This window comes from Panthera tigris, chromosome B2, assembly GCF_018350195.1.
Source record: "Panthera tigris isolate Pti1 chromosome B2, P.tigris_Pti1_mat1.1, whole genome shotgun sequence".
Classification (NCBI taxonomy): domain Eukaryota; kingdom Metazoa; phylum Chordata; class Mammalia; order Carnivora; family Felidae; genus Panthera; species Panthera tigris.
In genome coordinates this window covers 120,304,964-120,331,235 of record NC_056664.1, presented here as the reverse complement: position 1 = coordinate 120,331,235, position 26,272 = coordinate 120,304,964, and the positions used below count along the sequence as shown (strand labels likewise).

General features: G+C 45.3%; 1 protein-coding gene and 1 long non-coding RNA gene across 4 annotated transcripts; one reads left to right on the top strand and one right to left on the bottom strand.

Annotated features, from left to right (window-relative positions):
• Positions 1-3,764: 3,764 nt before the first annotated feature.
• Positions 3,765-12,254, bottom strand: LOC122238743. The gene is made up of 4 exons (XR_006217874.1): positions 11,563-12,254; positions 10,415-10,469; positions 6,683-6,779; positions 3,765-4,034 (listed from the first exon to the last, which is right to left on the bottom strand). It is a non-coding gene; the product is annotated as an uncharacterized LOC122238743 (long non-coding RNA).
• On the top strand, positions 12,160-20,442 carry SGK1 (serum/glucocorticoid regulated kinase 1). 3 transcript variants are annotated; one of them, XM_015535958.2, is made up of 12 exons: positions 12,160-12,309; positions 15,155-15,230; positions 15,685-15,760; positions 16,120-16,224; positions 16,330-16,413; positions 16,527-16,658; positions 16,924-17,036; positions 17,385-17,508; positions 17,952-18,047; positions 18,503-18,658; positions 18,764-18,853; positions 19,278-20,442. In XM_015535958.2, the coding sequence occupies exons 1-12, from the start codon at positions 12,276-12,278 to the stop codon at positions 19,443-19,445; spliced, it is 1,254 nt and encodes a 417-aa protein (XP_015391444.1). In that variant the 5' UTR covers positions 12,160-12,275; the 3' UTR covers positions 19,446-20,442. The 3 variants fall into 3 exon arrangements, with proteins under 3 accessions (XP_015391444.1, XP_042843113.1, XP_007078653.1); XM_042987179.1 differs by lacking the exon at positions 12,160-12,309 and adding an exon at positions 13,237-14,111; XM_007078591.3 differs by lacking the exon at positions 12,160-12,309 and adding an exon at positions 14,863-15,012.
• Positions 20,443-26,272: the final 5,830 nt, after the last annotated feature.

Here is a 26,272-nt window from a genome sequence, read left to right as displayed (position 1 = left end):
TTGGGGGTTTTCAGGGGCTGGGGAAGAGCTTCAAAACTTCAGAATAAGCTGTATGGAAAATGAAGTTCCTGCTACATCTCCTGAAATTCTAGGAGTAGCCGATTATGGAATCACAATGGACACCTCCCAAAAGTAACAGATATCAAGCAGTCACATTTTCTTGGGGCTTTTTTAGGCATCACAAGAACTAAGGTGCCACCCTGGCACATGGAGTATTCGAATTGCCAAGTTGTGGTCCTACTGAATAAAACATAAAATGTGCTGTAGGTGACCCTCTGAATTTTCTACAAAAAATTATCCAGTGCCCAAACAATGCCTTCCATACATTTACTCAAATATATTACACGGATGGTCAAGTAGTAATATAGTTAGGGCATCACTAATATTTCTTTGAATTTTGCCTGGTAAATTGAGGCAGTGCCCAATTTTCACAAGGTTACGGATAATTTACAAATATTGTAAATTATTAGCTAAAAGGAGAGTGGGCATACAAGAAAAGCAACAAAATCCAAATATCAAAGCTAGCCAGGAATGTTTTAAAAATAGTGAAATATACTCAAGTCTGCTAAGCACGAAGAAAGCAGCAAATGATGTTGAATCCTCAGGAAATACCAATCCAAATGCTTAGAACCAAGTCAGTGGGTTAGTGCATTTTCATATTTCTGTGTGAGATGACGCTTGTGTGTGATACCCTTGTGTTATGAATGACACCACTGAGATACTGGCATGTATAAGCACAGTCATGGAAGTCGATAGCTGCAATGCTATCGTCCCTTTCTGGTACATTGCTGAAGGATAGTGGTGAAGGAAATCCTCTCAGTGGGCAGAAGTTAAGAGCAATTCACCTGCTTGCTCATTTTGCTTGGAAGGAGAACTAGACAGACATGGGACTCTATACCCACTCATGGGAGGGCAGCTAATGATTTGGCAGGATGGTCAAGCAATTGTAAATAGAAGGAACATGATTTAAAAATGGGTGACAAGAAAGTCTGGGGAAGAGTAATATGGATAAACTTCCCTGCATAGTCAAAAAATGTGAAGATATTTGCATGCCATGTGAGTAATTTCCAAAGGGTGATCTCAGGAGACGAGGATTTTAATAATCAAGTGGATAATATGACTCATTTTGTGGATATCAGTCAGCCTCTTTCCCAGTCCCCCTGTCGTCAAAGGGCTAGTGAACTGAATAGCCATGGTGGCAAAAATGGAGGTTATACATGGGCTCAGCAACACGGACTTCCATTCACCAAGGCCAACCTAACCACAGCCATGGCTAAGTGCATAGTCTGTTAGTAGCAGAGACCAATCCGGAAACTCTGATGTCACACCATTCCCCAGGGTGATCAGCCAACCATCTGGCAGGTAGATTACATCCAGCCCCCCCATCATGGAACGGGCAGACTCTTGTTACTCTGGATACTGATTTGCCCTTCCTGTATGCAATGCTTCTCCCCACACAATCATCTGTGGACTCACAGAATGCCTCATCCACCATCAGGGTATTCCATGTAGCACTGCTTCTGATCAAGGAACTAGCTTTATAGCAAACGAAGTATGCCACTGGGCCCCATGTTCAGGGAATTGACTGGTCTTAACTGTATTCCCTAATAACCTGAGGCAACTGGCTTGACAGAATAGTAGAATGGCCTTTTGAAGATGCAGTTACAGTGCCAGCTAGATGGCAATACTTTGCAGGGCTGGGGCAAGGTTTTCCAGGAGACTATATATGCTCTGAATCAGCATCCAGTATATGGTGCTGCTTCTCCCATAGCTGGGATTCACAGGTTCCGAAATCAAGGAGTAGAATTGGTGGTGGTACCACTCCCTGTTTGCCCTAGTGACCTACAAGCAACATTTTTGCATCCTGTCTTCCCAACTTGATGCCTTGCTGGCCTAAAACCTTGGTTCCAAAGGGAAGAATGCTTCCACTGGAAGACACAACAACAATTTCATTGAACTGGAAGTTAAGACTGCCATTCAGCTTCCTTGGGCTCTTTGTGCCCCGAAATCAACAGGCAAAGAAGGGAGGGACTATGCTGGCTGGGATGACTGGTCCTGACGACCAAGGAGAAATTCGACTGCTACTCCACAGTGGAGGTAAGGAAGAGTCTGTCTGGAATATAGGTGATCCCTCAGGGAGTCTCTTAGTATGACCGGGCCTTGTGATTAAAGTCAGTGGAAAACGACAACAACCCAATCCAGACAGGACAACTAATGGCCCAGACAGGACCACTACTCCCCTGTTGGGGAGAAAGGTTTGCGTCACCCTATTAGGTAAAGCACCGTGACCAGTTGAGGTGCTTACTGAAAACAAATAGGTAGTGGCATAAAATAGTTATAAATACCAGCCGTGACTACGCGACCAGTTACAGAAACAAGGACTATGACTGTCATGAGTATTCCTTCTTTATTTGTTATGAATATGCTTGTGTTTCTGTACGTGTGTATCAATCTCTTCGTTTTCTTCCCTCTCTTGTCTCCTTGTCCTGTAACATAAGACGTGGTGACTGTATACCCACGGTAGTTAATAATTGTGAACTTTACGTTCATAGTATTTACATTATAGGATACGAAGAAGAATAAACATCCCACAAAGACTTTACATCTTCTGGGGGAAAAGTTAGTAGGTTTTCAGTTCTATGCAGGATAGTTGCATCGTGTTAGGTGGCAGCTTTGACCTTATTATTGTCTTTATATGGAAATTAAACACAAATTAATAAGATGCATGTGGCTGCCAAATTCACAAGAGGTGGACTTGTGATAGTTAATTTTATGTATCAGCTTAGCTGGACCACAATGCTTAGATACTTGGTGAAACATTATCTCAGATGTTTCAAGACAGTATTTATTGTATGAGATTAACATTTAAATCACATTGAGTGAGGCAGATTGTCCTCCATGGTATGGGTGAGCTTTAACCAAACAGGTGAACAGTTGAAGGTTTTAACAGAACAAAAAAACTGACCTCCCTTGAGCAAGAAGGAATTCTACCGGCAGATGGCCTTCAGACTTTAGTCGCAACATTAGTTCTCTCCTGGGTCTGCAGCCTGCCCCCCACCTTATAGATTTTGAACTTCACAGCCTCCACAGTCACAGCTAGTTTTTTAAAAATAAACTCTCTCCCTCTCCTCTCTCTCTCTTTCTTTCTCTCTCTGTATATACACACACACACACGTAGACACATATATGTAAATATGCATACACAGAGATACGAAAATATAATTACTTACCAACTTGGTACTTGTGCATGTGCCTTGCCACTCTGACAACCCAACGGTCATTCTGCCGTGGCTGCAGAACTACATGCTAGGCACCTTCATTGAGGCCTTACCGTTGCGTAGAGAAGGATATTTAAATTTTTTTTTCTTAATGTTTTTATTTATTTTTGAGACAGAGAGAGACAGAGCATGAGCAGGGAAGGGGCAGAGAGAGAGGGAGACACAGAATCAGAAGCAGGCTCCAGGCTCCGAGCCATCAGCACAGAGCCCGATGCAGGGCTCGAACTCACAGACTGTGACATCATGACCTGAGCCGAAGTCGGACGCTCAACCAACTGAGCCACCCAGGAGCCCCCGAGAAGGATATTTTAAAAGAAAATAAAGTAGGGGCACCTGGGGGCTCAGTAGGTTAAGTGTCTGACTCCTGACTCCAGCTCAGGTCATGATCTCGTGGTCTTGAGACGGAGCCCTGTGTCGGGCTCTGCACTGAGTGTGGAGCCTGCTTGGGATTCCCTTTCCCTCTCTCTCTGCCCCTCTCCTGCTCATGTACACACACACTCTCTCTCTTTCTCAAAATAAATACACATTAAAAAAAAAAGAAAAGAAAAGAAAGTAGAAGTGTTTTGTAATAAATGTTCATTCAGGCTTTCTGGCAATATGAAGGTTATGAAAGACCTTTGTGATTACAAGATAGAAAACCCTCCGTGAGGTGGCCAGGTTATCCTGTGTGTCCTCAGGCTGGATGAGAGGTTCTGAAGCTCTTGGGGAAAGTCGGTTGAATGATAGAAGTCGAAGACGCTATGACAGCATTCTTTCCTATAAACCAAATTCATATGGTGTCATTAATGAAGAGAGTGTTCCCTCCCTTTATTCCTACGTATCTACAAATACAGGTTGACATCTTGCTACCAACATCTACTGAGGATACATCTACTTTTACAGATTCTGCAGGACAATCACAGAATGCTGGGAAGAGACCTGGAGAGCACTAGGCTGTCTCTGTGTCTGAGCTGTGCTACTCTGGGAAAGTTAGCTTGCCATTTCTTTAACCTCTGAACAAAGGGGAGTTCTCCTTAGTTAACGGCCAACGTCTCATGAGTATGATCAGTCCGCACCTGCAAAACCCGGGAGGTTCATGAAAGGAATAGGCCAGAGGGCCTTCACCCAAAAGCAGAAGCAAAGAATCATGGGGCCTAATGGATTCTCATTTTAAAATTCTATTTTAATAGATGGCAAAGAATTAGGGGACAAAGGAGAATTTAGGGAGCAAGTTTAAAAGGAGAGAGAAGAGAGGATACATTTTTCTGACTCATTGGAAGATTATCTGTGGTCCTTGGAATAAGAAGCAACACTGGCATTTTCCCAAGATGGACAGATGAAAGCCTGAGATGGCCCCCCTCCCAATGGTAAGAGCCTCTGCACTTGACAAAGTGTCCATTGAATGTGGTCTGTAAAAAAGAGTATCTACTTCAGTTTTCTTGAAAAATGGTTATTCACTATGATTGTTTAATGACCTCCTTGGACTAAAAGAACAGCCTTGATTTCAAAATCTTCCTTGTACATCATTTACAAAATTTAGTGCCTTGGTTTTCTGAAGGAATTGAGTAGCATAATATGTAATATATAATAAAATACCTAAATTCAAGGGTTTTCTTTTTTGTTTGGTTTGATTTTGTCTTGCTTTTTATAGTGAGGTGTGAAGGGATTGCTAAGAAAACGTACCCTTGATTATGAGATGAAGGGAGGAAAACCATAATTTATTGAGAAACAATTATGTACCCAGCAATATATAAGGGGTATATTATTAAGTCGTTTCATTTATTAAGCACTTCCTTTAGGCCACACACTCTTCCGGGCATCAGGGATACTATGAAGAATAAAACAAATATCATCCCTGTCTTACAGAGGCTACTTTCTAGTGCAAGGAGATAATGAACCCAAGAAAAATGTCAGATAATAAAACTAATATGCAGATCATTGAAATAGGATGAGTGGCAAAGGATGGCCAGCTGGGTGGTTTAGGTCCATTGTGTAAATGATGTTTACTCTAAGATCCGAATGGCAAGAAGGATCCAGCCATGTGAGCACCAGGAGGAAATCATCCCAGGTGAAGAGCGTGGCATAGACAAAGTCCCAAAGGCAGACACAAGACTGGCTTTGTAAAAGGAACAGAGCCAAGATGGCGTCAGCCTGGAGAACAAAAGAGAGTGGGAAGAGGGAGCTGGAGAAGGGCCTGATTAAAGCATGTTAGGTAGGCAAGAAACATCAATCTCACTCATGTGGTCTAATCTTCAAAGCACTCAACAGTCCAGAGAGACACTTGAGATGTAAATAACTAAGCCACAAAATCCTTGACTAAAGGCTACCATGAGGGGCAGAAGGGAAGGGCTCCAAAGGAGTAGCCGGGCACTATTATAGGAGGTGGTTCTGGGCATCCAGAAGTTCCTTTCAGATTTATCTTTTCCCAGATATCACAGCACCGCACAATATTACAGCTACCAGAGGGCTTCCAGCTCATTCCTCACTCGAAAAAGTGGGTATTCTAAATGGTTACACCTGCCCAAGGCTGTCTCTTAATGGCATAGCTGGGTCTTAGAAAAAGTAGAAATATCTGTAAGCTTATCTTTGCTTTTGGGAAGCTATTCAATTCAGCTAAAGAAATGTGGACCATGCCCTCCTTGAGTGTGGCAATGCTGTCCACCTTGGGTATCTTTGTTAGATCCAGGACTCAGCACACTGCCTGGCACAAAAGCAGTGCCCCATAGAGGTCTGAAGGACTAAACATAATAGGCCACACACAGGCCTTTGGAGTTTTCTCTTCTTTCCCTGAGGACAGGTGGAACGACCCAGGGAAAGCATCTTCTGTGTTGACTAGCCTTGTAGGACCTGCTTTCAATGACGCCACCCTCTCAATAGGCCCAAACATACATTCTATTGTTTTCCATCCACCCTGAGCAACTAAAAACTCCTCTGGGTTAGCTTTTGGCTTACTCTCTGCTCTTTCGATTTAAACTTTAGCCTTTGTTTGATAAACAAGTGTTTATTCGGTTATCAGGGCATCTAGTTCCTTGATCCAACCCATTCTGGAGCATTGTCCATGGGGAGACCAAGAGAGGAGGGAGAAGTCTGAAGAACTAAATGGATCATCTTTTCAGGCCCTTGGTGGAATTGCCATCGCATGGGCCTGTCCTTGGCCCAGCAGATTAAGTGGCTCGTATTCTTCATGTGCTTTAAGCACAGTACATAACCATAGTTGTCGTGATTTGTGGGAGCCATTTGAGTTGTATGATATGTTCTGTTTCTAGTTGTGACATGTGTACGGTAGGGGTAAGGAACACAGATGTGTCCTATTTTCCGTGTGAGATTCCAACTTACTAAATTCTCTATTTCAGTTATTTTTTTTTTGCAACTTATATCAAGTTTTAGTATCCCCATTATACAGATTTTCAAGGTTAAGAGAATACCTTGTCTAAGGCGTCACAGGTAATGAGCCTCAGCTGTAGTGGATTAACGTGGACCACAGGGAGCCCCACCTTCAGCATGTTACTGACACTTCAGAGCCTGTTGAGGAAGGTGACATAAATGTTTATGCAGCTTACATTCAGGGTTGAAATCAAAAGGAAGTTCACTTGGGGCGCCTGGGTGGCTCAGTCTGTTAAGTGTCCTACTTGGGCTGAGATCATGACCTCACGGTTCGAGCCCTGCGTGGGGCTCTGAGCTGGGATCCTGCTTTGGATTCTCTCTCTCTCTCTCTCTCTCAAAAATAAACATTAAAAAAAAAGTTAAAAGAAAAAGAAGCTCACTAAACTGCTTTACATTAAAATTATGCCAATCAACCTTCCGCCAACCATCCTGCTCCTGGTTTTCCCATGTTGGTTACTGTTACATTAATGTTGTTTTGTTACTGCAATTTGTAGGCAAGTTTCACTGGAAACAATCCTTGATGGGGGGAGTTTCTGTTGTTTCTTCCTAGATTAATTATAGGGTCAGAAATGGGAGAGATTTGGGGAGACATTGATACTGAGCAAATTGAAGCTTTCAGGTTTCACTTAAGTTTGGCAAAAGATGTCTGCCAGAAATCCAGTCTCCTTATTTGTTCTTGGCATTTATAGAGGAGGGGGGTGAAAGATTGCCCATTATCCGGTCTTCATGTAGGTCACAACCTTAATATGTGTGCCCCAAGAAGGATTCAGCCTGCAAGGAAATTTCAAGCCCTGTGCTGCCTGAATGCCAGGCTGGGCTGTGAGATTTGAGAGGGAGAGTAAGTGCAGGTGTGGACTCCCCATGGATAGAGCCAAGGAAGGAGGTCTGAAGGTCAAAGCTCTCTGGCTTTCCTTGCCTCAATATCTGGCATTTTATCATTACATTTATCATTTCTTAATTCTCTGGTTGAAAATTATTTTTTTAATGTTTATTTATTTTGAGAAAGAGAGAGAGAGAGAATGAGAGCGAGTGGGGAAGGGGTAGAGAGAAAGGGTGAGAGGGAATTCCAAGTAGTTTACATGCTGTCAGCACAGAGCCCAATGCGGGACTTGATCTCACGAACCGTGAGATCGTGATCTGAGCTGAGATCAAGAGCCAGACAACCAAGGTAACCTGAGTTACCCAGGTGCTCTGATAGTTGTTCTTTTTTTTTTTTTTTAATTTTTTTTAAGTTTATTTATTTATTTTTGAGAGAGAGAGACAGACAGTGGGCGGGGGAAGGGCAGAGACAGAGGGAAAGAGAGAATCCCAGGCAGGCTCCGCACTGTCAGCATGGAGCCCACTATGGGACTCTAACTCACAAACCATGACATCATGACCCGAGCCAAATCCTGGCGTCAGAAGCTTGCCAACTGAGCCACCCAGGCAGCCTGCGCCCCAATAGTCATTTTTTATTTTTATTTATTGCTCATTCGATCATACTAGAGCAGACATTTACAGCATCCCAAAGATGGGATTACGGTGAGTTTTCGGACTGTCATAGACCCTTTGGCTAGATTGTCATTCCTACCGTGTCAAGAGCGACCACCGGCTTCCTTTCTTTGATTTGTCTCCTGACTGAAGTAAAAAATTCACTACAAAACCATGCCCCCCATCCTCCCACCAACTTTATTGTTAGGCAGATGGGTCTAGAACATTGGAGTCATTTACTGTCTCTGAAAGATTGCCAATCCCCGTGTTAGATTACACCTATGCTTGTCTAATTGTTCATACATCTTCCAACTACATAAATCTCCCATTCCAGTCTCCAATGCTCCCTTACATGTTTGTGCGTGCAAATTTGTTCATTTTTAATGAGCTAGGGGTACTTAAAAAAAAGCAAGTATCCTTTGAAGGATTAAGAGTTGAGTTATGAATCATGTGTTGGTTTGAATGAACTTTCCAAAACACATCGGAGTATGTCTCTCTGAAAGCCTTGGTGGAATAATTTTCCTTGTGGCTTTGAATCCCTTCTCAGTCTGGCTCAATCTACCTTCGTGGGGAACTTCCCACCCGGCCCTCCCCATGTGAGCTCATGTTCATCACTGTACCTCCTGCGTCTAGCGGTGTCTGAAGCAGAGTTCTAGAAGAATCTGTTGATCAGGACCAAGGAGCTCCAGTTGTATCTACAGCTATACTAGACACAAAGATACCTATGCAGGCTAATGCTTGGCAGTCCTTTCAATGAATGCATTTTTAAGACATTATTAATTCCGTGTATATCAGGGTTGGAGAGGGGGAGGCAGAGAAAGGGAGAGACAGATTTGTGCCTCTGGAATCTTTATCTCCCTTGAAAGTGCTATTTTTCCACTGCAGCAGCAACAGCAGCTGTCTACACTGTGCTTGTGTGTCAGGTCTGAATATGGACCATATTTCCACAGCGTTCCAGAGGTGCTAAACAGCACCTGAGAGTTAGTCACTTGTGCTATTTCTTCTGCCTAGCATGACTTTCCTCTCTTGTTCCCAGCTGAATCTCCCAGGATCAGCCCAAACATGATTTCTTTGTGGCGACTTCCCTCGACATGCACATGGGTGCTACTGCTCCCCGGTAGAACAGTCCTCTCTCCGCTCTCCTGTGGTAGACTGTCCCAACCTCTGTTTTAACACTTATCATGGGGTAACACTCCTCCTGGTGCCTCATCATTCACACGTATGCTCCCCACTGAAAATGACAGCTTCTATGCATCAGATAACTGGATTACTCGTATGTGTGTCCCTTGATCTTAACATTTATACTTACTTAATAAATCCTTATTAAATGCTTGCATGTACAAATGGAAGGTTGGGGGAAGAAGGGAGCAAGGGAGGCAGGGAGGGAAGGAGGGCGAAAGCCAGGGAGCTGGAGAAGGAGAATCAGGTCAATACCTCCTGCGGGCGATTAGCTGAAAGCAGGGCTTTGAGGCAGTTGGCATTAGGGGGAAGGAGGGCAGAAGGCAATATTCCAGGGTTTTCAGGACCACAGCGTGTGCCAGTGCTGTGTGTGGGAAGTGGAGAGGCCCAGCAGTTCACTCCAGTGAGAGAGAGAAGGGTTATAGGAAGGAGATACATTTGGTTCCAAAAGCAAGTTTTGATACTTCACAAGTTTGCCTATCTCCGGCTCAACTCCGAAGGAAAGCAACCAAAATTGCTTAATCCTTAATAACTTAAAAGTGCTGTTAGAGAAAACAACCTAAAGCCTCCCTACTAGACAGCTACGTGTATATTAGTTAGCGAAACCCTATTTCAAGTTTCTTAGAGTGTGTAGTCTTGTTTATTCAAAACCGCTGTCTTGGGGCGCCTGGGTGGCTCAGTCGGTTAAGCGTCCGACTTCGGCTCAGGTCATGATCTCGTGGTGCATGAGTTCGAGCCCCGCGTCGGGCTCTGTGCTGACGGCTCAGAGCCTGGAGCCTGTTTCACATTCTGTGTCTCCCTCTCTCTCTGACCCCCCCCCGTTCATGTTCTCTCTCTGTCTCAAAAATAAATAAACGTTAAAAAAAATTAAAAAAAAAAAAACAAAAAACAAAACCGCTGTCTTGGAAAAGAACTAAGCCCTGCAAAAATAAAGGATGTAGTTTTGTGGGTTTTAACAACACTGAACACTATTATTCTAAGTACTGTGTTCTTCTCTTAGTCATCTATTCGATCACATTCTCATCTTCTTTATGCATTTCACTTTTGACAATTATGAATACAGAACATAATAATCACTATAGAACCTGTGATCTATAGACATTTAACCACTACTAATTACTTACCTATAATAGCCATTATGAATAAACTCATTTTTTATCATTTTCTGTTTGACGAATACTGTAAAGAAAAAACAAAAGGCATGCGCTCGGTGACGATCTTTAGCAGAAACTGATTGACTTAGTTGCTCTCTGGAGTAATAATTATGGTTTTGGGTGTTTCCGTGTAATTACATTGGTGATGCTCCAGGAAAAGGATTCTATGAGGATCAATGAGTAAATCAATACGTATGGGAACCTAAACTGTGCACAAGATTGTTCTAGAATATTTGGCACTTTGGACAATGCAAAACAATTGTATTGCCCTATTATCGTGGAAGGTATTGTATCTAAGGAATGAAAAGACTGTACGTCTAGCGGAGACATTTAAGAAGCAGCCCAGGAGGGGCTATAACTAGGTCCTTGTAAAAATATTTTCAAAATATTTACTTCACTATGTAGAGAAATATCAGGAATTTCCTTCCTGAACCCTCAAATTAAATGAAAAGGGTCATATCTTAGCAAAGCCTTCAGGTTTTAGTATTTACAGCCCCTCACGAAGGAAAATTAAAGTAGAACTAAAATGATTTTTCTGAAGCATGAAAATACACATGCACTGGAAAATGATTTGTTTCAGTGCAAACTTTACATCTGGGTGAATCATTTCCATTTGAGTGTTTTGATTGCAGTTTCCCCACTATGAGGCGTAAATGAGATTACTGGCTTGGGGGAGTGGGAAGGTAATTAGCCTATCTCCTATCAAACCTTCTATATTTTCTGTGACTGCACAAGGTGTTACAGAGAAACTCTCTGGAACTGATTAAACCTCAGGAGAAGTGGGGGGAAATCATGCACTCCAGAGCGGTTCTCGCAGAGAACGCGATCGCCCTCTGGGTTGCATTTACAAGCTGAATTTGGTGACTCAACTCTGGCCACTTCGCCACCAGGGAGTAAGAGGAAAGGGGCCGGATTCCTCCCGGTAGGAAGACTACCGGGACCAAAGAAAGAGGCTGGCGACGGGAAGGAAGAACAGACGAAGCGTTTGAATAGCGACCACAGGGCAACCCTAAAGCCAGTGCATAGTTAACAGGCGCGCGTCACGCACCGTTCCCTCGTCTACCTCCCCCCCCCCTCCCCCCCACCGCATACCCCATCCACCCGCCGCTGTGTGTCACCTTCCTGTTCGGAAGTCTTCGTAGGTTGCTGGGACAGAACAGGGGGCGCCTGCTCCACCCTTCAGGTATCCGGTTGGAAGAAAAGCCAGTCTCAACAACTTGATTCTCTACGTTAAATGATAAGTTTAGCAGACCGTCCGTCTCCAAGCGCCGAACATTAGGGTAGGGGGAGGAAGGAGAACATCAGACGTCCTTTTTCTGTTCCAACCACAAATCATATGGTTGTGCCTCTTCTCTCTTCCACTTAGAGCCCTCTAACTTGAATTCCACGTTCTTCTTGGAATGCATGTGGCAGAGCTTCTTTGAAAAAAAAAAAAAAATGATCCCCGTGCATGTGTTTTGAATCTTTTTTTTTTTTTTCTGGACTGATTTGTGATGATCATCAGTCCAGTTACATTTCTTGTGTGTCTTGCTGGGGGTGTAATAAACTCAGGACGCTGATGACTGTAATTTTCTGAGTGATGTTGCAATGGAGAGAATAAACGGCCCAGTGTTGAACTTTGCAGCTTGCTCCCTTCCTGTATGTAAATTGCCTTTATATAAAGTGGGGTGCATAACAGAGCAGGACAGCTGCCTCTGACTCCTGCTCCCTATCATCTCAGCTTCCAGCCTTATCAGGCACAAAGCAGGGAGACTATTCCAACCATAACTGAGCTCTACCTTCAGCCTCCAGAAAGTAATCCCCAACGTTCACATCCTAGGCAACCTGAAGAATGAAAGAGGAAGCTATAAAATCCCCTTTGAAAGGTTGGTGTGATTTTATTGCTATAATTTGGAGGGAATGGAGAAAACGAAGACGCTTTAGAGGATCTGAGATTACTTGGCCTACAGAAGGCGTGGGGTGTGGAGTCGCAGGGGAGGGTCTCTGATAAAAGTTTACTCAACTCCGTGCTTTAAGAACAAACACGCAGAAATCTTGGTACAGGTCGGTGTTTCCGGACAATCTGTGCCAAATTTGCTGTCTTCAAGGGGGACGGAATGGTGTGGGAGCAGGCTAGTTGGAGTGGAACCCGACGCGGGGGGCACTGGCAGTAACAAAGTCATATTCTATGAAGGATCCATGGAAAAGGAAGCAGTAATGGGCCACTTAAACCGTGAATTGGAGTTTCCTAAACCTTGCTTTAGATTGGAGCATCAATTTCAGGCATCTCAGGCATTGAGAAGTGTTTTAAAGAGTGGGTCCCAGGCAAAATTTCCCAGCCAGTCTCTGGCAGAGAGAATGTGTGTTCCCTTCCCAGTTTGGGGCTGTTGCCACTGAGCAAACCAAGCAGCAGCTGAGGCTACAGGTCATATTAGGGCAAATGAGGTGCTTGTGCCTGCAAAACAAATCCCTGCCGGGGACGAAAGAAAAAAAAACCGCTTCACAGGCTATTCTTGGTTTGACAGCTGGTATTTCGGAGTGTGTCAGACCCAGTATGTAACTCAAAAATGGCAGGGCCCTTGGCAGTGAGGGGTCACGGCAGGGCAGCCGCGGCCAGCACCAGCAAGTGCCAGGTACCCGGCCCTACAAACCTTAGTTCCCTGCAGCCGCCTCCCGCTCCCGGCCCAGTCGCTGTGCTCTCGGCTTCCCCGCCAGCGCTGGCCCGCGTCCCCGCGCCGGCGGTCGGGCTGCAGCAGCGCCCAGGCATCTCCCAGCGGCGGGGTTACTGGAAGGCACCGCGCCGCTGCTCTGCAAGGCCTTCCCCTCTCTCCACTGCTCTCTGGAGAGCGGACACCCGGCTAATCTTTCACGCGTCCACGAGTCCCCGTTTACCTGGGACTCGAGAGAAAGAGCAAGGTGGTTAAACTGTAAGAAGACTCCCGGGTCAGCGCTGAAATAAACCGGAGGAGGGGTAGGGAAGACGAGGACAGACTAAGGGTGTTTAAGACGATGTAATGCGACCCAGCGGAGTTTTCAGGTGGGAGAGCGGGACAGGGAATCCGGGAGTCGCCGATGCCCGGGGTCACGCCAGGTCGGCGCCTTGCGCGGAGCCACCGCTCCCCTAACGTGCCACTACCTCACGTGTTCATGGCGTGGCGGAGATTAAAGATGCAAGAAAAATTACATGTGGAACGGACAAAATGTTCTCAAAGATTAGAGGAGGAAACAAAAGTGAAATGCAGATTGTACTTTTTTTTTTCCCTTTAGTGCAGAGACGAGTTTTATTTCCGCCCCCTCCCCTACACATTCCTGACCTCTCCCTCCCCCTTCCCTCTTTCTTTCCTTCCTTCCTCCGCTTCCAAGTTCTGGGATTTTGCAGCCTTGCTTGGCTTTGGCCAAAAGCACAAAAAAGGCGTTTTCGGAAGCGGCTCGGCCGTGCACAAGGGCCATTTGTTTGTTTTGGGTCTCGGGGCAGGAAATCTTGCCCAGCCTGAGTCACGGCGGCTCCTTCAAGGAAACGTCAGTGTTCTCCTGTCGCCCTCGCCCGCTGCGCGCCGGCCGCCGCTGCCCATGGGGGAGATGCAGGGCGCGCTGGCCAGGGCCCGGCTCGAGTCCCTGCTTCGGCCCCGCCACAAAAAGAGGGCCGAGGCGCAGAAACGCAGCGAGTCCTTCCTGCTGACCGGCCTGGGTAAGCGCCGCGGCCGCCACGCGGGGACCGTCCCGCTCCGCCGCTAGTCGCTCGGCTCGGGCGAGAGGGGCCGGGGGTGGGTGCTCGTCCTCAGGGTGGAGGGACCGAGGCCGGCCGAGGGGGCGGCGGGAGCGGGGGACGCGCCGGGCGCCCCGGCCCCACGGCGACCCCGCAGATCAGGGCGCGCGGGGCCGCCCTCGGCACAGAGACACCGCGGGCGGGTTGTGCGCGGCCGCCGGCCGGGGGCTGCTAGGCTGCCGGCGGGGGGGGGGGGGGGGGAACGGCCGGCTTCGGGACCCGGAGGGGATCGCCAGTGAGGGTGTGACAAACCAGAGCGGGTACAGAGCCACCGGCTCGCCGCGCGCCGGGCGGAAAGCGCCCCAGTGCCGCGACTCTGATTTCCCAGCCGGGTGGAATAAATGAGAAGGGTGGAAAATTACCCCGGGCTCTCCCTGCCCCCGCCCCCTCCGCCTGCGGTTTCCCTCTGTCCCGCGGGGTCGCTGAAAGAGGCAGATAACAGCCCGGCGGCCGGGCCTCCCGGGCAGTCCCCGCGCCCCCCGCCCCCGCCGGGAGGGCTTGCCCTCCCGCCCGGGACCGAACCGCTCGCCACCGCCAGCCACACGGCGGTCGGGTGGGCCGCGCGGCCGCCGGGGGCGGGGCCGGGGGCGGGGCTAGGGCGGGGCCGGGCGGCACCGCTTCCTCATTGTGGCGTGAGCCCCGCCCCGCGGCGGCTCGGGGCTTATAAAGTCGGCGGCGCCGCGCGCGCCCAGTGTTGGCTGAGCTGGTGTCTCCTCTGTAACGTCTCGCTGTGCTCTCTCTGCGGAGATGACGGTGAAAACCGAGGCTGCTAGGGGCACCCTCACTTACTCCAGAATGAGGGGAATGGTAGCAATTCTCATCGGTGAGTGTAGGAATTATACGGGACTTCTAGGATGTGCGAAGTGGAAACTTTTTTAAGGTCACGCATCAAATAAATCAGTGTGTGTGGCGTCGGCCGTTGCGAAGCCATCTAGACGTTTATTTATTTCTCCTTTAATTCACAGCTTTCATGAAACAGAGGAGGATGGGCCTGAACGACTTTATTCAGAAGATTGCCAATAACTCCTACGCATGCAAACAGTAAGTTTGGGGGAGGACTGGGGGAAATAAAAAATAAGTAGCCTAGCTTGTTTATCAGCAGTGAAGACACACTCTCGTCGGGGTGTCGATCAGGAAGCCGAAGACTTCCCCGAGGGTGGGATCCCTTTTCTCTCTCCAATTCCAGTTTAGAACATTTTAAATATTAAAACTAATTTGCTGATTTGGCCTGGAAGAGAGAGCTGCAAGGTGAAAATTTTCCTGTTTGCCTAATTCACCCCGTTTCCATGAAAAACAGCCCTCATCGCTGTATTTGAAGTGGGCTTATTATTTTCTTTGGCTATTATTTTCTTTAACTGAGTCATTTATTTGGGTGGTTTTAAGTTTAAACACTCGGACCTGTCCGGGAAAAGTCGAGCCCGAACCTTAACTACTGGTGTCGGTGTGCCCCCTTGCGACGAGTCTAGGAGGTTCTCAGTTGTTCCTTTCTCTGCAGCCCTGAAGTTCAGTCCATTTTGAAAATCTCCCAACCTCAGGAGCCTGAGCTTATGAATGCCAACCCTTCTCCTCCAGTAAGTATTCTCTATTTGTGATGCTTCTGTGGAGGCATCTTGTAAATGAGTCAGTTAGTATTCCTACCGTGATGGATTAAAATAGCATTTTCTAGAAATTAGTCTCAAGGCAGGAATGCCTCAGTTAATGGCATAACAAGTGACATAAGCACTTAAGTATTGAGTCAGTGCAGTATTTTAAAAGGCATGTTGCATAAAATTTTTATCTGGTTACAACATTACTGTGTACCATTTGCACACTCCCATATGAAATATTACTGTGTACGGATGAAAAGTAGCTTTGATTGTGTTTAGGATGTATGGTGATTGTTGTCTTCCTTTGAGGCAAGGCTATTAAAAGAAAACGTTTTCTTTTCCAGCCAAGTCCCTCTCAGCAAATCAACCTTGGCCCGTCATCCAATCCTCATGCTAAACCATCTGACTTTCACTTCTTGAAAGTGATTGGCAAAGGCAGTTTTGGAAAGGTAATTTCAGATCTGAAGACCTCATTTTTGATAGTCTTTCATGCATTCGTCTGACATTCTCAGTGGATGCGGGCAGCAAAATGACTTTTTGAATTGAAATTTCAGGTTCTTCTAGCAAGACACAAAGCAGAAGAAGCATTCTATGCAGTCAAAGTTTTACAGAAGAAAGCGATTCTGAAAAAGAAGGAGGTATGAAATGTGATGGATTGCAGTTGGAGATAGACATTCACTGGGTGGTTTTACCTTAGAATTTTGGTACCACGTTGAAATTTGCCACTAAATCCTAATTGTCCTTTTTCTAGGAAAAGCATATTATGTCGGAACGGAATGTTCTACTGAAGAATGTAAAACACCCTTTCCTGGTGGGCCTTCACTTCTCTTTCCAGACCGCTGACAAATTGTACTTTGTCCTCGACTATATTAATGGTGGAGAGGTGAGCGGTGGGAACGGGAACTAACCTTTGGGTGTCTGTGCATCGCATTCTTGTTTCCAGTTTGAGAGGAGAGGTTTTAAATGACATTTAGGGGGGAAAAGTTACCAGAATTAGCATTTCCTTTAACCTGAGAGTTTCATATAGTTAAGAGACTATTTAGGGCCGCTTCCTGCAATTGTTCTCTTTAGCTATATATGTCAAGTCTAATGAAATGCATTGTTACCAAGCCTTGGCAACCCAGCTGACCTTGTCCCGTCTCCTGCAGTTGTTTTACCATCTTCAGAGGGAACGTTGCTTCCTGGAACCACGGGCTCGTTTCTACGCTGCTGAAATAGCCAGTGCCTTGGGTTACCTGCACTCTCTGAACATCGTTTATAGGTGAGCTGCAGAGCCCTCAAGGTTACCTTCCTGGGTACAAAGAAGACATAGCCCTAGCCTTTGATGGAGCCTTAAAATAATTTGTATTTACGTACAGCTTGGTCACCTAAAACCGGATACCCCAGCATGTGAGCCGCCTTGACTCCGTGCCACAAGGGAATCGGCCAGCTAGGATTGTGCCTAATCCAGAATAGATTAGCAGAACAAGGACTCCCTTTTTGTATTCACTGTACACCCTCAGTGAATTGAAAATGCTTCTAATACCCCAAGCTATTATTTTCCCAGAGGATTTCTTATGAAGTGAAATTAACTTACACAACTACTTTTTTTTTTTTTTTTTCCTTGCAGAGACTTAAAACCAGAGAATATTTTGCTGGATTCACAGGGACACATTGTCCTTACTGACTTTGGGCTCTGCAAGGAGAACATCGAACACAACGGCACAACATCCACCTTCTGTGGCACGCCCGAGGTAAGAGCGCTCTTGATTTGGGGACTGGTCTGTGCCCCTCCTTCCAGGGGGAGGCAAGTGCAATAATACTTAAACTACCAGAAGAGTAGATCATTCTCAGAGATTTCTCAGTCCCATTCAGCGCAAGTAAAACACATTTGTTGTTTGATGCAGCATGGGAAATCCCAAGGCCTCATGTTGCTTTCATTAAGACAAGCTGTTTGCAAAAACCATGGCCTAAAAGGTTTTCAGTTCCCAAGTAGGATAATCTGCTGGGTGCCCAACAGCTTCCTAAACATCAGTACAGCTAACTGGCCCATCAGCCTCTTTACCAGGAAGTAACGTAAAGGCATGTGTCCTGCGGGTGGACCCAGGGTCTCTCGGCCCTCTCAAAGTGCATGCCTGGTCTTGGGATTCCTGGTTTCGCGGACTCCTGAACACTGTTGTCCTGCTTTGTGTTTCAGTATCTTGCACCTGAGGTGCTTCATAAGCAGCCTTACGACAGGACCGTGGACTGGTGGTGCCTGGGGGCCGTCTTATATGAGATGCTGTATGGCCTGGTGAGTAGCACGTTGAGAGTCATGGACTATGGCCCTGGCTTGATAATGCTCCCCAGAACGTAGCCCAGACTTACCTGGGCACACAAGTACCATCTGGTCATTGTGTCTTGCCCTTTATGAATAACCTTATCAGATGCTGATAAGAGAAGCCAAATGGTTATTTTATAGGTGTTTTAGAGCAAGCTCTTAGTGAATTTTTTTTTTTTTTTTTTTTTTTTTTGGTAAACTCGCATTTTCCAGATATGACCACACTTAACCTGCGTGAGGAAAAATGTGGCTTATTAATGTCTCCTCTCTGATGAGGACTGCGAAACAGACAGTGAAAAATCCAGGGCAGAAAAAACCCATTAAGGGAAGGGCTTTGTCGAATCTAGCGTACCACACTGCATTTCTCTCTTGGTAATGTCTGCTGTACCAGACCCCCGATTAAGCGCTGATTTCCCCTGTTCTTTCAGCCTCCTTTTTATAGCCGAAACACAGCTGAGATGTACGACAACATTCTGAACAAGCCCCTCCAGCTGAAGCCCAACATTACCAATTCTGCCAGACACCTTCTGGAGGGCCTCCTGCAGAAGGACAGGACCAAGAGGCTGGGCGCCCAGGACGACTTTGTGAGTGCCTTCTCCCTGTTCTGGGCGGGCTGGGAAGCGCCCTAGACCTCACTGCCCTTCTCGAATTCCACCTGTCTAACTTAACCTCCTGTTTCTTCTCGACAGATGGAGATTAAGAATCACGTCTTCTTCTCCCTAATTAACTGGGACGATCTCATTAATAAGAAGATTACTCCCCCTTTTAACCCAAATGTGGTGAGTGTCTCTTTCTGCCAAGTATAGGAGGGCCCAAAGGGCATTTCTTTAAGTCAGAGGCTGTGGTGGTGGAGGGGAGGGCCCTCAAGGAACAACTTGGCGGGTCCTTTATTCACAAACCACAACCTTCCCTAGGTGAAAAGTGGAATTTTTGTCCCAGCCAAGCTAACATCACTTCTCACCACAGCTCCCAATTCAAGTACCAAAAGCTAAAAAGCGAGCACCCTCCGCCTTATTTAAACTTTGTGTGGCCTTTGGCTTCTGTGCTTGAAACAGATGGCTGTTAACGGGAGTTTCCATAGAGTGCCCTGAAGAGTCGAGCTCCGGGATTTAAAGCCCAAATGAGGGTTTCCCTGCCCTGTACCCACCGTGAATTCTTGACGCTGAGTGTTTTGTTTTGTTTTGTTTTGTTTTCCTGCCACAGAGTGGACCTAGTGACCTGAGGCACTTTGATCCCGAATTTACCGAAGAGCCGGTCCCCAGCTCCATTGGCAGGTCCCCTGACAGCATCCTGCTCACAGCCAGCGTCAAGGAAGCGGCCGAGGCCTTCCTAGGCTTTTCCTACGCACCCCCTGTGGACTCTTTCCTCTGAACGGTCCCAGGGTTGGTCGTGAAGGATTCGTGTGTGTGTGTGTGTGTGTGTGTGTGTGTGTGTGTTAAGTGTTCTAGTTAGCCTTCTGGCGGGGCCGCCAGCTGACAGGACGTCTTAAAAGAGAATTTGCACATCTCTGGAAGCTTGCACGTCTTGGCAATCTCATTGCACACTGTTCGCCGGAAGCTTTTCGAAGAGCACATCCTCCTCTCAGTGAGCTCATGAGGTTTTCATTTTTATTCTTCCTTCCAACATGGTGCTATCTCTGCAGTGAGCATTTGCGTGCCGCCGTAGACAGAGGCAGTGGTCTTATTAGGACGATGCAGCTCTAAGGAGGGTTTTCTGAGGGTCTGTCTGGGCCGTGATGTCGAATCTGATGAAATGTGCCTTTTCTGATGAGATCGTGTTAGCTCCAAAGCTTTTCCTGTTGCAGAGTGTTTCAGTTCTTTTTTTTTTTTTCCCCTCCCCTTGTGGATTTACTGTGTGAACAGTGGTATGAATGTGGTATGCTTGATCACAGATGGATTTCGTTATAAGCATCAATGTGACACTTGCAGGATACTACAATGTGGGACATTGTTTGTTTCTTCCATATTTGGAAGATAAATTTATGTGTAGACCGTTTTTTTCTTCTGTAAGATACAGCTAATAACTAAAATTTATTGAAAATGGTCTTGCAATGACTTGTATCCAGATGCTTAAAGAAAGCATTGCTGCTACAAATATTTCTATTTTTAGAAAGGGTTTTTATGGACCAATGCCCCAGTTGTCGGTCAAAGCCTGGTATTTTCATTGTTTAAAATGTCACCTGTAAAATGGGCATTATTTATGTTCCTCCTTTTTTTTTTTTTTGCATTCCTGATAACTGTATGTATTGTATAAAGACAGTCTGTACATTGGGTTATAACACTAGTATATTTAAACTTACAGGCTTATTTGTAATGTAAACCACCATTTTAATGTACTGTAATTAACATGGTTATAATATGTACAATTCTTCCCCCCTCCCCACCACACAACTTTTTTTGTGTGTGATAAACCAACTTTGGTTTGCAATAAAACCTTGAAAAATATTTACATAAATTGTGTCACGTGTGTTATTTCTGTATATCTTGGTTGCCGGGGGAGGGTAAGCAATAATGGATCCATTTAAAATTGTAAAACCTGGGAAATGTTCCTGTAACTTCCAGCTCGGTGGTTTGCTTCCAAGAGCGTCAGGTTCAGACTCCAGGGGGCTACAGAGTGGTCTTACGATGTCAGTCGTTCATAAACCCATCCAAATAAATCCTTTTCCATAGACAAATGCATTTCACAAGGAAACCACGAAGCAATGTTCCCTGTATTTATTGCCTACCCTACGAAGTTGGCTGTTGGTCCTGACATTTGGTTTGCCTGGCAGGTAATTCTTTCAACAAATAATCTGGGCCAGGCGCTGCTCTGAATGCTGGGGATATAGCAGTGGGCAAAGCAGACGAATCTCTGCCCTTACAGAGCCTAATAGGAAAGACGCTTTTTCAATAAAGCAGTTTGTTGAAATGGAAGTCAAGATAATAGTCTGCAAGTAGAATGCCACTCAAGAGGGTGAGAATGTCTGTCCTGAATGACTATGTCCCCAAGAAGCTGAGCTGGCCGAAGCTGAGAGCACCAAGAGCTGAATGGAGTACCGTGCCAGCTCAGAGAAGGACCCCCAAGGAGCCAGTCCCTGGCACAGGCCAGAAGCCTCTTAAGCCTGTGTGTACCCGGCAGTGCACGGGCCCAGCTGACTCTGGGTCTGGGGTGTAGAGGCCACTCCTAAGGCTCATACCGCTGGAATATCTACTGTAGAAGAGGGAAAGATATGAAGATACTAAGAGATCATCCCAATTTGAGTCCGAATTGTCACAGAGACTCTAAAGCCTGCATTTTCCTAATAGAGATTGACACCAGCTCTGACCGGGGGGCTTTTTTCAGAGCTTCCCCTCATTCTCATTATCAACAACAGTTACAAACTCCTTCTTGAACCAAAGGCGCTTAAATTACCTTTTTATCTGAACACAGTTCTTGCAGGCTTGGGAATCTCCAGTCTAATCATAGTTAAGTCACAGGGGCTGGTCCTGGATGACAGAGCTTTTTACTTTTTTAAGGGTAGACACTTGGTCTATTGGGTTATAGTCAATCACTGTATAAGATCTGATCCTGTTGCTTGGGAAATGATAAGAGCAGAGGGGTCCCAAGGGTTGTCACGCAAACAGTGAGAGATGAGATCAAATACAAGTGGGCGGGAAGGGAGCAAGGTAAGAACAAGGAAGCTAAGAAAGAACAGGGGGTCGATTTTTTAAAAGGGCAAATATTTACCAAGTACTGTGATGTAAGGTAGCATACAAGCAGAGGTATCTTTTATCTGGGAGAGGAAAGTACCTCCCTGCCAGCATTGGAAACTACAGCTTGAGCCTGGCGGTTGCAAAAAGGGACAGTACGCTTCTCCATTGCCCTCTCACCGTGCATCTGTTCAACCGTGGCTTTGGGGGCAATGTATTCAGCTACGGTTCCCCCAAGTTAAAAGGGGACTCTGAAACCACTGCTACCACAAAGACTGAGTCAGTCACTGTGCTTGGGGCATTGGCCATCAACTTGGGGAGACAGGGCACCTACTCATGGTGCACAGCAGGTGCCAAAGGAGGGGTAAAGAGAACTTCAGAAGTCCAGATGCTTCCGTGGGATCAGCTGCCTGGAGCAGGCTTCACAGAGGAGATACCAAAGATTCTTACCGACCGATTCTATTTGTAAGAAGTCTAATTGGGTGCAGGCCCTCAGGGTTAGATAATAACACTAACAGCTAATGCTAGTGAGCTCTTACTATAATACACGAGACGTTAGTCTAAGTACAATATAGGCTATTTCAGGACCACCCTGGGATATCAAAAGCGAAGAGACTAGTACAGAAAGGCAACTTGCCGGTTAGTAAGTGGTGACGTTAGAAGTCAAATCACGAGGGGTCTCGAAAGACTATGCTTGTAACAATTATGCTATTCTGCCTGACAGGTGACAACAGATCTAGAAGCAGACCCCTGTGCGTTTGTTAACTGTTAACTTATTATTTCATCAGACGCTTACGGAGGTATCTTGCAGGCGTCAGGCTATGCGGAAAGAGAGAGAAAGGGGGTTGGGATTTGCAAGCATAATCTAGACACTATCAGTTGTTGGTGCCGATTAAGAGCAGCTGGAAATACAAAGCACATTACCGTGGGCGTGTAAAGTAACACCACCATTTTGGAAAAGTTCTTGGCACTATTTGCTAAAGATGATCACGCATATAACGTTTGGCCTAGTGGTTCCTCTCCATGCTTTATACCCCGAAGAATGTACATGTATTCGATAAAAAAAAAATTTGCAATAATGTTCACAGGAGTACTGTTCATCTTAGCCCCACATGGGAACAATTCAAACTGTCCACCAAGGGTAGAATAAATTAGCATGATTTCACACAAGGGAATGCTATACTGCACTGAAAACGGATGCTCATTACATACAATAACAGGGAATAAACCCCACAAACAAACATAGCAAACAGACTGTATGGTTTAACGCATATAAACTTTGAAAGCAGACAAACAAAATGAATCTATACAGAGGTCAGGACATGATCACCTCTAAGGAGAGGACGCGGGTGGAGATCATGATTAAGAGGGCACGTGAAAGGGGTGGTCTCCTGGATGCTGGTGATTTCTCAGTTTGGCTGGTGGTCTCAGGGAGTAGTTTTGCTTTTTGATATTTCATCAGGTTATATGCTTATGATAGGTGCCCTTTTCTCTGTGATGCTTCAAAAAATGTTTATTAAGATATGTAGAAAAAAATTACGTAGTATAATCAAAACAGGACATTATGGGAACACAGAGGAGGGGCACCTTACCTGATTTGGGGGGGGGGGCGGGGACTAAGTTTTCAGATAGTGGAGGCCAGAGACGCTTAGGGAGATCTAGAGTGTTCAGATAGGCTGTGTTGGGAACTGGATCGTGGAAGTGAGGCAGGAAGAGAAGCCTCTCAGGTGCTGGCTGGTAGAGGTCCGGGAGCGAGGGGGCAGCTTGCATAAACTAGCAGATGGAATATCGGAAAAGCAAAGTTGTCAGACCTACATCAGAATCCCAGCCCTACGGATCACCTTCCTAGCTGTGGACACATAGTAACTCTCTTCTAACCTACCTCTTCACAGTGATCTGTGAGACAAGGTCAGAAGGAATTGACATGCCAAGAATGCAAATCAATTTCTTCTTTCCCAACTCATTACGTTTCTCAATTTCCCCTCCTCTTTACTCGATTAGGGGAGAAAAGGATATTAAAAAGCAGTGAGAAGTCATTTTGAATAGAGAGAGCGACCTTGTCACTGCTGTTCTTGAAAGTCTCACGGAGAAGTTTAGAACTCAGAAGGTAGCCACAAGAAGCATTCGGCGGCTTTCCATGAGGAAAACGAAGTGATTGAAAGGAGGGTTCAGGTGACTTGCCGAGAGCTGAGTTCAGGGAGAGCTTTATAACTAAAAGAAGAAGAAGCAGAAGAAGAAGGGGGAGGAGGGGGAGGGGAAGAAGAAGGAGGAGGAGGAAAAAAAAGGAAGCCATCTGGAGACTTCTTGAGAGCCATTGGTGATGGTGAGGGAAGGATAGAGAAGAGATGTTTGCCAGACCCCAAATCAATGGAGTTTAGTGAGTCACTGGGAATGAAGAAAGAAGGATGAATCCAAGGCAAGGCACAGTTAATGTAGTTTGTTTCATTAATGTAATTGACCTAACTTATTGAAGCGGTTGTCATAGCTGCAATAGTAACATCTAGGACAAAGGCCACCCACCCACCAGTTTCTTCAACATTCCCAAGACATGACGGACCAAATGATCAATAATCAATCAGCATGATTAGCAAGGCAGGATGTTACACACTGCAGTCACTCCTACCCCATCCTGTTAAGAAATTTCTTGCTTTATCCATCAAACAGCCCTTGGAATTCTATTCCCTATGCCTCAAGTTTTGTTTTAGGAGCATGATGATGTTAAACTTGACCTGGTGTTGATCAGTATAACACTTCTATTAAGAAAAAATACACTCATCTAAATTAATGAAGCCAAATGAGAAATTAAATATTTTCATCTTACTGCATGAAAATCGTTATCCAGTCACCAAAACCAACAATTAATGATTATAGCTTAGACTTTACTTGTGCTTATATGTGATCTTTCCCGGTCCACTTTGGCCTCACGTACTTGTATATAAGAACATGCTTAATTTATTCATGTTTTTTCTGCTTCCGCATCTTTTCTGTGACAAACGGTGGCACCAAGACGAGGGGTAATCCTAGATGTTTATATAGTGTCTGCCTACAACGTTGTGTTCAGACAGATAAGTTTGTATATTTGGATACCTTGGAAACCACGGACTACAAAGGATAGGGTTCTTGGTTTCCTCTTTTCTGTGTTGTCTGTTCTGTGCTCCACCTAAGCATATCACAGCAAGCATGATGATGATACTATAACAATAATATGCAAGGTACAGATTGTTTCCAAGAAAATATACAATGCGGACCATCACTACTTGTGAACAATAGATCAAGGGTCATAAGCATAAAGACATAGTGTCACTTTATATACACCTATATAAAAGAGATGAGTGGCAGCCAATTTGTTCATGATATCGAGATAATCCTAACACACTTCTGCTCTGTCTTATTTTCCTGCCACTTTGGATAGTCATACACTCTGAATGTAGCATTCCAGAGGCCAAAGTCATTGTCTTCCCCAACCAGACCTAAACTGTTTGATTCGAAATGTGTTGCTATGTTGCTAGCAAAACGCAATATAGATCTATTTATTTTGGCAATAATCAATTAAATTAAAGTTTTACTTAATTAAATTAATTAAAGTTGCAGGGAACTGATCTGGAGTCCACATAAAAAACAGTGATTACATTTTCCTCTGAAAGATCATGAAAAAGGAGCATACAGTGATGATCTGATCCTTGAATTCAATTACATGGTACCTAATAATAATGGACATCTTGGGATACACTTAGAGAAAATAGAATTTGCCGAATCAAACATATAGGTGACAACTCTTTGAAAAGCAGAGCAAAATAAAGATGAAATAATCAGGGAAGAGGAAAGCATGTGAATGAAATGATGCTTTCCTTTATTTATAAACAGATAACATGCTCACAGTAAAACAAATAACTAAAAACACAATGGGTTGAAACGAGGGATAATTTCATGACTGCCTCTCCCAGCCACTCCCACCCCAATTTCCCCTCACTGCAAATAACAAATAGTAAGCCTTCGGGTGTATCTTTTCAGAAAGATGGTATGCATGTACAAGCCTAAAAGCTTCCTTCCAATAGCACAGAATTAGAATTTTAAAGGAGGGAGCAGAGGGCGTGTCTTGATTTCTGGTTGATTTCTTTTTTTAAGTTATCTTAATAGTTCATATTTTCTAAGTTCAAAGTCTCACTTGCGGGATTCTAGTGCTTTCAAAATATGTTGGTGCAACAGAACTCTTTAACACTGCCTGTGGACTTTTTCATTTGCTGCTGAATGAAGACACAGCAATCTGGTCTCATGTTGCAGAAAAAACAAACAAACAGACTCACTGAGACACAAGACTTGGCTTTCAAGGTTGCCCTTTGCAACTATGTACAATTTTTGCCTTGCCCACAGTCTTTGGAACCTAACAGCTCAGCAACTTGGCTGTAGATACACTCTTTCTAAAACAGCTGGAAACCATCTCCATTTTCCAGTCACTAAAGAGCCGTTTCATGTCTAGGGCATACTTGAATATTTTCACACAAGTTACCTAGTTGGGGGATAAGACTCTCC